Source organism: Pygoscelis adeliae, unplaced genomic scaffold (genome assembly GCF_000699105.1).
Source record: "Pygoscelis adeliae isolate BGI_AS28 unplaced genomic scaffold, ASM69910v1 Scaffold45, whole genome shotgun sequence".
Taxonomy (NCBI): Eukaryota; Metazoa; Chordata; class Aves; order Sphenisciformes; family Spheniscidae; genus Pygoscelis; species Pygoscelis adeliae.
This window is the reverse complement of record NW_008825114.1, coordinates 16,327,725-16,337,584: the sequence shown is the minus strand read 5'-3', so window position 1 is coordinate 16,337,584 and position 9,860 is coordinate 16,327,725. Positions and strand designations below refer to the sequence as shown.

The window sequence follows — 9,860 nt, the reverse complement described above, 5'->3', positions numbered from 1 at the left end:
GGGTGGATCCTTTGGATCAACAACTAGTTGCAGATCTGGTGTCAGCAGTAATTATTCAGATTTAACAATCTTAGGACACTTTTTGAGGATCAAGAGTTGCTAGGAAGAGATAGAATCCATCTACCATGTAGGGCAAAAGCATCTTATCCAACAGGCTGGCCAACCTGATGAGGAGAGCTTTAAACTAAGAATGATGGAGGAGGGAGATGACAGCCCAAAATCAAGTGAGGAAGTGCTGGACTGGTTTGAGAAACAAAGGCTTCAGGGTATTGTGGACAAGAGAGACTATGGAAACAACAAACCAGGGCTGAATTGCAAGCACTTGGCCATCTCAAGTGCAAACACACAAATAGAGAAGTGCTGCTGTGGGGGCAACAAGATGGGGGAAGTTCTCAGACCTTTTCTGAAGAAGTCAACACAAGTGGATGCTTTTTCGAAGTGCCTGTGTGCTAATGCGCACAACATGAGGAACACACAGAAGAAATTGAGGTCTTCATGCATTTGAAAGACTACGATCTCATCACAACCATAGAGATACAGTGGAATAGCTCACATGACTGCAGCAGTGCCATAGATGGATACAGGCTGTTTAGAAAGGACTAGCCAGGACAATGAGGAAAGGCAGTTATTTATGTGAGCAAGCAGCAGGGATGCATGGAGCTCTGCCTGGGGACAGATGATGAGGCAACTCAGTTTATAGATTAGGATTAGGGGACAGACCAAAGGCGGTGGCATTGTGGTGGATATCTGCTACAGACTGCCTGATATGGCAGAAATGAATGAGTCCTTCTTCAGACAACTGGAAGAAGCCTTAGGTTCACAGGCCTTGATGCTTATTGCGGACTTTAATCACCCTGTTATCCGCTGGTGGCACAACATAGCAGGGCATAAGCAATCCAGTTTTCTGGAATTCTTTGATGATAACTCCCCAACACAGGTGATCAAGGAGCTGACAAGAAAACACACTCTACTGGCCCGCATTCTTACAAACAAGGAAAAACTGATGGTGGACGTGAAAGCTGGGGCAGCCTTGGCTGCAACAACCATGAGAGTGTGATGTTCAAGATCCTGAGAGAAGGAAGCAAGACAAATAACAGGATCACAGCCCTGGCCTTCAGAAAAGCAAGGGTTTTCATGCTCAGGGACCTGACTGTAAGAGTGACATGGGAGATGGTCCTGAAGACAAGAGGGATCCAGGAGAGCTGGTTGATTTTCAAGGATCATTTCCTCCAAGCTCAAGAAAGGTTTATCCCGACAAACAAGAAATGAAGAAAAAGTAGCAGGAGGTCTGCACAGATGGGCAAGGAACTCCTAACTGACGTCAGGAAAAAAAAGGAAGTGTACAAGAGGTGGAAGCAAGGTCAGATGACCCAGGAGAAATACAGAAACATTGTCTGAGCATGCACAGATGTGGTTAGGAAAGCCACCTGGACTGAAAGCGATAAAGGTCATGGAAGGAGTTTATAGATTAGGATTAGGGGACAGACCAAAGGCGGTGGCATTGTGGTGGATATCTGCTACAGACTGCCTGATATGGCAGAAATGAATGAGTCCTTCTTCAGACAACTGGAAGAAGCCTTAGGTTCACAGGCCTTGATGCTTATTGCGGACTTTAATCACCCTGTTATCCGCTGGTGGCACAACATAGCAGGGCATAAGCAATCCAGTTTTCTGGAATTCTTTGATGATAACTCCCCAACACAGGTGATCAAGGAGCTGACAAGAAAACACACTCTACTGGCCCGCATTCTTACAAACAAGGAAAAACTGATGGTGGACGTGAAAGCTGGGGCAGCCTTGGCTGCAACAACCATGAGAGTGTGATGTTCAAGATCCTGAGAGAAGGAAGCAAGACAAATAACAGGATCACAGCCCTGGCCTTCAGAAAAGCAAGGGTTTTCATGCTCAGGGACCTGACTGTAAGAGTGACATGGGAGATGGTCCTGAAGACAAGAGGGATCCAGGAGAGCTGGTTGATTTTCAAGGATCATTTCCTCCAAGCTCAAGAAAGGTTTATCCCGACAAACAAGAAATGAAGAAAAAGTAGCAGGAGGTCTGCACAGATGGGCAAGGAACTCCTAACTGACGTCAGGAAAAAAAAGGAAGTGTACAAGAGGTGGAAGCAAGGTCAGATGACCCAGGAGAAATACAGAAACATTGTCTGAGCATGCACAGATGTGGTTAGGAAAGCCACCTGGACTGAAAGCGATAAAGGTCATGGAAGGCAACAAGAAGGTCTTCCACAGGTATATCAGGAGCAAAAGGAGGACTAGGAAAAATATGTCTCACTGCTGAGTGCGGCAGGGGACCTGGGGGCAAAAGACATGCATAAGGCCAAGGTACTCAATGCTCTCTTCACCTTGGTCTTCACTGGTAAGACTTGCCTACAGTAATCTCAGGTCTCTGAGGCCCACAGAAAAGACTAGAGCAAGGGAGACCCTCAGTGGACGAGGGTCAGGCTATGTAACAGTTGAACAAGCTGGACGTATGTAAGCCCATGGACCTACTGGGATGCACCCGAGAGTGCTGGGGAGGCTGGCCACAGTCATTCTGAGGCCACATTTGTTTATCTTTGAAAGGTAGTGGCAATTGGGAGAGGTTCCTAAAGACTGGAAGAGAACAAATGTCAATCCTATCTTCAACAAATGCAAGAACGAATACCTGGGGAACTACAAACTGGTCAGCCTCACTTCAATCCCTGGGAAGGTGAAAGAACAATTAATCCTAGAAACCATTTTGAAACACGTGAAGAATTAGGAGATTATTGGAAATAGTCAGGATGGATTTATGAAGGGGAAATCATGCCTGACCATACTAATAGCCTTCTACAGTGATATAACTGGCTTGGTGTGTGAAAGGGAGTGTTTGGTGTTGGTTATCTTGAGTTTAGCAAGAGTTTTGATGCTGTCTCCCATAATGTCCTCATAGACAACTGATAAGTACAGGCTATTTAGGTGGACAATGAAGTGGACTGAAAACAGGCTGAACTGCCTGGCTGAAGGAGTTGTGATCAGTGGCACAAAGTCACAGAATCATAGAATCATACAATAGTTTGGGTTGGAAGGAACCTCTAAAGGTCATCTAGTCCAACCCGCCTGCCGTGGGCAGGGACGTCTTCAGCTAGATCAGGTTGCTCAGAGCCCTGTCCAACCTGACCTGGAATGTTTCCAGGGATGGGGCATCCACCACCTCTCTGGGCTGAGTCTATTCACTTGTAGTGTATCCTATGGGTTGATACTGGTTTCAATGCCATTTAACACCTTCATTAATGACCTGGTTGATGAGGCAGAGTGTATGTTCAGCAAGTTTGCAGCCAATAAAAATCTGGAGGACTATTTGACACACCAGAAGGTTTTGATGTCATTTAGAGGGATCCAGACAGGCTGGAGAAATGGGCTGATAGGAATCTCATGCTGTTCAACAAAAGGAAGTACAAGGTCTTGCACCTGTGGAGGAATAATCCCAGCAAGGGTTTACCAGTGCACACTGGGGGCTGACTGTGGCTTTGAAGAAAAAGACATGAGGGTTTTGGTAGACACCAGGTTGACCATGAGCTGGCACCATGCCCTTGCAACAGAGAAGGCCAACAGCATCCTGGGCTGTTTTAAGAAGAGTGTTGCCAGCAGGTCGAAGAAGGTTATCCTTCCCCTCTACTCAGCCATGGTAATGAGACATGTCTGAATTGCTGGGTCCAGTTCTGGGATCCCTACTACAAGAAAGACATGGACATACAGGAACGAATCCAGCAAAAGGCCATAAATATGATTAAGGGACTGGAGCACCTGCCGTATGAGTAGAGGTTGAGAGACCTGGGACTGGAGAGTAAGAGGCCTGGGGGGAATCTTACCCATGTGTATTAATACTTGATAGGAAGGTGTAAAGACAGAGCCAGGATCTTTTCAGTGGTGTCCAGTGATGTGACAAGAGGCAATGGGCATGAACTGAAATACATTTTTTTACTGTGAGGATGGTTGAACACTGACATGGATTGCCTAGAGAGGTGTAGTCCCTATCCCTGGATATACTCAAAACCTGACTGCACATGGTCCTAAGAAACCTGCTGGAGCTGACCTTACTTTGAGTGGGGAAGTTGGACAGGATGATCTCCAGAGGTGCATGGCAACCTCAACTATTCTGTGATTCTGTGATGTCCATAGTGGAAAACTGATGATACAAAGTCCTGTATTCCAGTACTAAAACTGAAATTCAGCTTATTTAAAGTTGTAATTTGTTTATGATTCCAGTAAAAAAACATTTGATGAAGAGAACCAGGCCCTATTCACAGCTGACAGGTTTTCATTTTAGAATATTTTTGTTTCTTTCCTAGAATAGTATGCCATGATATTATTTTGAACTACTGTACAGATATCCAGATTGATTTTAATAGTGGCTTAAATCTACAGCCTGCATGAAGGCCCTGAAAATCAGTTAAATGTAATGGACATGACTTTTCTCGTCTTTATTTTGTTAATTGGAATTAATTGCAGATAAATTAATAGAGATTTGCACCCTAAGAATACAGTAAGAACAGAAATGATCAAAGTACTTCATGGCTTCAAGGCAAGGAAGACCTTTTAGCACGTGAGATTAGTACTGGATTGGAATAAAAGCCAGATCTCTTTTGCTCACCTTGGTTTATTATCTAGTGATAGCATCACCATTAAAACAGGACAATCTTAACATTTGGGGAAGAACAGGAATAGCAGAAATAAACCACACTTTACTGGGCACAGGTGAATCTAGGGATGTTAGTGGTGGGACTTCATAACATATTGAAGTAGCATGCAACTGTTTCTTTTAGACATAGCATTATACATTATCTTTCATTTCTTTACTTCTAGGGTCCGAGGTTGTTGGCTTTGATGGGAAAAGTTGTCTAATTTACACATTTAATCAAAAACTCATGAGTGCACTGAAAGATGTGATTTCTCTGAAGTTTAAGACAATGCAAAGTGATGGAATTCTCCTCCACAGAGAAGGACAAAATGGAGACCACATCACCCTGGAATTAATTAAAGGGAAGCTGTCCCTACTCATTAATTTAGGTAATAGCTACAGTCTCACAAAGTCTAATATAGTTATTAGGTATTATTTGACTAAAACTTCTTCTAATTTGTTAAGTGGATTTTAATGTATAGAGTATAATAAACTAGCAATGTATATTTGAATAATAATATTTTTATATGAAATTAATAGTTTTTATTTTTCTTCTTTCAAGGTGATACTAAAACTCATCCTTCTAATGCCCAAATTAATATTGCACTGGGCAGCCTTTTGGATGATCAACACTGGCATTCTGTTCTCATTGAGCACTTTAACAATCAAGTAAACTTTACAGTGGATAAACACACTCATCATTTTCATGCAAAAGGAGAATTCAATTATTTGGACCTTGAATACGAGGTGTGAAAATTACCTTTCCTTTATTACCTTTATTAACTTTGTTATGTAAATGCAGTGAAACAAGCAAAGGAGACAGAACTTAAGGAAGTTTGTAGCGCTTAAGACTTTAGGGATTTTCTATCTCCTAAAGGAATGAATCAAAGAAAAAGATATTTTCTTACATTGCTAATGCTTTACTAGACTTGCAACTCAAAGTTTTCAAAAGACCATCTTTTTCATCTCGGAATTCATTATTTTAATATCTTTGTTTCAGTAGTGCTGCAAATTTGGTAAACAGTATGTAAACATAAGGAATGAGCCCCAACTCAAAGTTATTATTTTATGGCTTGATGAAAATTACAATAAATCAGCATAAAACCATTTTAGAAATGTTTAGATTAAGACAAATTCCTGTTAAATCTGGCAAATGTACTGTGAAAAAATCTTGCTTACACAAATGGTAGATTAATGAAAAGGAATAGGTGTAATTTGCTGTGACAGTTTCCCACCTATGGTTAAAAATGACACTATTTCACAGTTGTAATGTGATGACTGGCTGCTTTATGTTTGCCCCTGTCCTGTTTGTTGGATGAGACAATGAGTGATAGAACAGAGTGTCTGGAACCCACAGATCTGATTTACTTTATTCTACTCATTCGAGTTTTTAAGCAATGTAGAGTAAGGTTTCATGCTGCTCCATATCTACATTCTCCCATTTCAAAAATATCATTCACAAGATTAAAGTCATCATTCTGCTTAAAATTTCTGGATCTAAGCCACAATGCCAAGGCTTGGAGGATCATACCAATTTAGAAAAAAAAAAAAAAAGGAAAAAAAAAGGGAACAACAAATGTTAGTTTTAACTGATTGGCAAAGAGATTTATTTTACTAAATCAACCAGTATTGCAAATTAATTTTTCCTCTCTTCCCATACTGCAGTTTGAAGTATGTGTTATCAATACAAGGTAGAAAGGGAAGTAAAAGCTGGAAAAATCCTAAATACTTCCAAAAAAGTATGAACCACTATATTTAGAATTGCATTTCTGACTTTAAATTTTCTCAATTTAATAACTTAATAAAATATGATATATTTATTTTGGTTTTTTTAATGAAATTATTTCAAATATCAAGTGAAATTTCAACAGTAAAAGATAAATAGTTTAAACTGACCTTTTCTGCAATGTCAAGCAGAATAGCTTTGAAATCGGTGAGTTCACAAGTTCACTTAAACTGGTATCCTGTTTCTGATGGTGCCCAAGAGTGGAAACATAGACCAGAGTATAACTCAGGTCACCCTTATGGCAATGCTTTTCTAAAATAACCTACTGATTTCTAACAGTTTCTGCCTCAGGGACTTATTAAGACAGAGTGATATTCTTCAATTTAATAGCTCTCAGTGGATTTTTATTTTTATTAAATCTTCCAATCTCTTTGTGAACCCAAGTAAACCTACAGCATCATATCAAAGAACTGCACAGCCTAAGCATTTTGAGAGGGAAAAAGTGTCTCCTTTCATTTGTTTTGAATCTGCCCTAGAATAATTTAATTTGATGTACTCTTGTTCTTTATTACAGTAGTTATGATTTGCACACAGTGGAGAAGTCAGGCTCAAATTTCCTAAAGAAGTTGTTAGTGAATTCTCTTCTCCCTTTTTGCACTCTTCAGCATGGTCTGCATGTACTAGGCCTTGTCCTTTTTCTCCTTGGTTTTGCAGCTGTAATGGACCCTGAAAACTGATAAGACTCTATACAAAGCAACTATTAAGAGGCATCCTCAGACGAAAAAAAAGCTAACACTTCAGAATATTTTAATGTGTATGACTTGATACAGCCTAATTTTTGTTAGTCTGTTCTTTTAATACATAAATGTGATATAAGGAAATAGCCAAGAAGTAGCAGATTCATTATTGGGCAGTCTTTGACTTCTGCTCTTATGCAATTGCCAGCTTCTTTTCTTAGAAAATTATTTAATAGTATCATTGATTTCTCTTCTCTTTCTAAGCTCAGCTTTGGAGGGATCCCAGTGCCTGGAAAATCAGGGACATTGTCACGCAGGAACTTTCATGGGTGTTTTGAAAATATTTATTATAACGGAGTGAACATTATTGACCTGGCCAGGAGGCACAAATCTCAGATCTACTTCTTGGTAAGAGATTCATAGTTAAGAAAGAATAAATAAGTAAAATAGAGAAAAGAAAAAGACCACAGCCATTTTCATATGCAACCTGTTAACACACAGTTCTAGTAAAATCTATGTTGTTTAATGAAAGAAAATTCAAGAAATCACCTAATTGGGCTATTTTATATTTGCTGCTGCACAGACTTATCCAGTAGACAATACAGGATGGATTTTATTCTTCAGCTCTTTAGCTGCTATTTAGATGTGTGTGATATCTCACTGTTGTGCATGTACAAAAGCCAGTGAGTAAAATAAGACGTATCTGAAGTCATCAAAGCTCTGGCTTTGACTCCTGTACCTGACTAGTAAGAACACCAGCAGTACCTTTTAAAAGCTGCCTATTGCTGAGGACACTGATCCACTCTGTTTTCTCCAGAGCATTATAATTTTGATAGATGTTTGTCAATTTATACTGCCCTTCATCTGAAGAGCTGTAGTTTAGATTGCTGTGTTTAATGCATTTATTGTGACATGGACAACAATTGTATTAGCCAAATCCCTACCATTTAGAGAAACAGTTAAAATAATGAACCAATTTTCTTCTGTGTTACAGAAGGTTTTCTATAAATTTTACTAAAAGTCCTTCGTTTTTTTTTCCAATATTACAAGAGCCATCTCTATTTGCAGTATTTATTTATTTAGCAACAGGAAATGTAGAGATATGATGGAAACAATCAGTTCAAAATAATTAACAAAATATGAAATGCTTTCAAGCTCCAAATCTTTTGATTTGGATTTCAGTTCAGAATATGAACAATCAAATCTGGTTCTCTGTCCCAGAAAAAAATGAATGACAGGCATCTCTTCTCACGTGAAGCTTATCTGAAATATTCCAGAATTAACTAAACTGATACCTCCATATAATATCCTGTCCATGATGCTGATGGATGCTGGGGAGAGGGCAGTTATAGGAGGGTCTGTATGGACTAGTGAAAGGGGAACTATTGTCATAGGAAATTTCATCAGCTTCATCTTAAATGAACTCAAAAACTGTTGTGCTACTTTCAAAACTATTTAGGAGACGTTTTATAATGTAAATGTGCCAGAAAGTATCTATGTTACCATAGAATCCTGGTTAAATAGCCACTTTGCTGGTCTGATACAGTATCAGACAGCTGTCCAGATAACGTGGAGGGGAAATCTGCAGATGCTAAGTTTTTAGCATTTAACAAGGTTTATTAGTCTGATCACTGCCTTTTCACTATGGGTCAGTTCAGCTGACTATTCATTTCTCTACAGCTGAGTTCCTAAGACAGAGCTTTTATTTATTTATATATTTTCCTTGAAGAAAATGAAAACAGATAAACTTTAATAGTCTTGCCATGCCAGGGGCTAGTGAGTATTTTTCTAAAATTGATTTTTTTAGCTTTTCACTATAAGGTCATAGTTTTATGTATGTTTAAAAGTTTAAAAGTTCTTTGTGTTCAACAGACGTTAAATGCACTTGAAATTCTAAAGACATTAAACTTTTACTAATCAACTGTACAGAACAAATTAGTTATAGTTCATATGGTGCCAGCAAGTCATTAGATCAAAATGCATATTGTATCACTATCAGGGATCATAATGTATTAACTAACTCTGACACGAGATGCAAAAAATATGTTATTCCCATTCCAATCTTATGGAATATTCTTCAAATGGAATATTCTTATCTATATCACTTAGTACAACCACAGATGCAGGTTAAGCTCAGAGTTTGTCAATGAACTCATCTGCAAGTTTATTTAGGTACCTAAGAACCAGTGATTTCAGAAGCAATCAAGCACAAAGTAAATGCTAGGTGCCTAAATACAAATCATGATCTGGTCCATACGGGCCTGCTTGAAAACATGTTTCCTTCTGACTTATGAAGTACGTGTTTCACATTTGAAAGTACCAAGAGTTTATATGTGGAATTTTCTCCATTTGTGAAAACAAAAATAGGGGTCAGTGCACAGCTCCAGTTGCATTGATTTGGAAAGACTGCTCCTTGGCCCAGCAAAATGTTTTTTTCTCAAATTTAACACTGCCTTAAACAATCAGTAGCCAAGCTCAACATTTTTCTCTTTATACAAGCATTTAGACTCGTGTAAATATTTGTACCAAACTTTGCATTCAGTGACATTTTATCTGACATTCAGAAATTTGTCAAGTCCCTAATGCTTCCTGAGGCTGAGCCAAGAGAGAAACAAAGCAAGTCTGTCTAACTCCTGAAGTACCATTAAATCACCCATGTAATTTAGGATCTTACCTCATTTACTTAAAGGTCCTTGCCACTCTTTGCTCAGGCAGATATGTCTGCTCTGGTCAAACAACTA

General features: G+C 39.1%; 1 protein-coding gene across 1 annotated transcript in view; it reads left to right on the top strand.

The window, feature by feature from the left end:
* Positions 1-9,860, top strand: part of CNTNAP4 (contactin associated protein-like 4) — a 217,082-nt gene that overhangs the window by 122,383 nt on the left and 84,839 nt on the right. Inside the window, exons 5-7 of the mRNA XM_009328202.1 lie at positions 4,842-5,045; positions 5,219-5,403; positions 7,384-7,527. Of these exons, the coding sequence (XP_009326477.1) occupies positions 4,842-5,045; positions 5,219-5,403; positions 7,384-7,527 (533 nt within the window). The remainder of the gene's footprint in view (positions 1-4,841; positions 5,046-5,218; positions 5,404-7,383; positions 7,528-9,860) is intronic.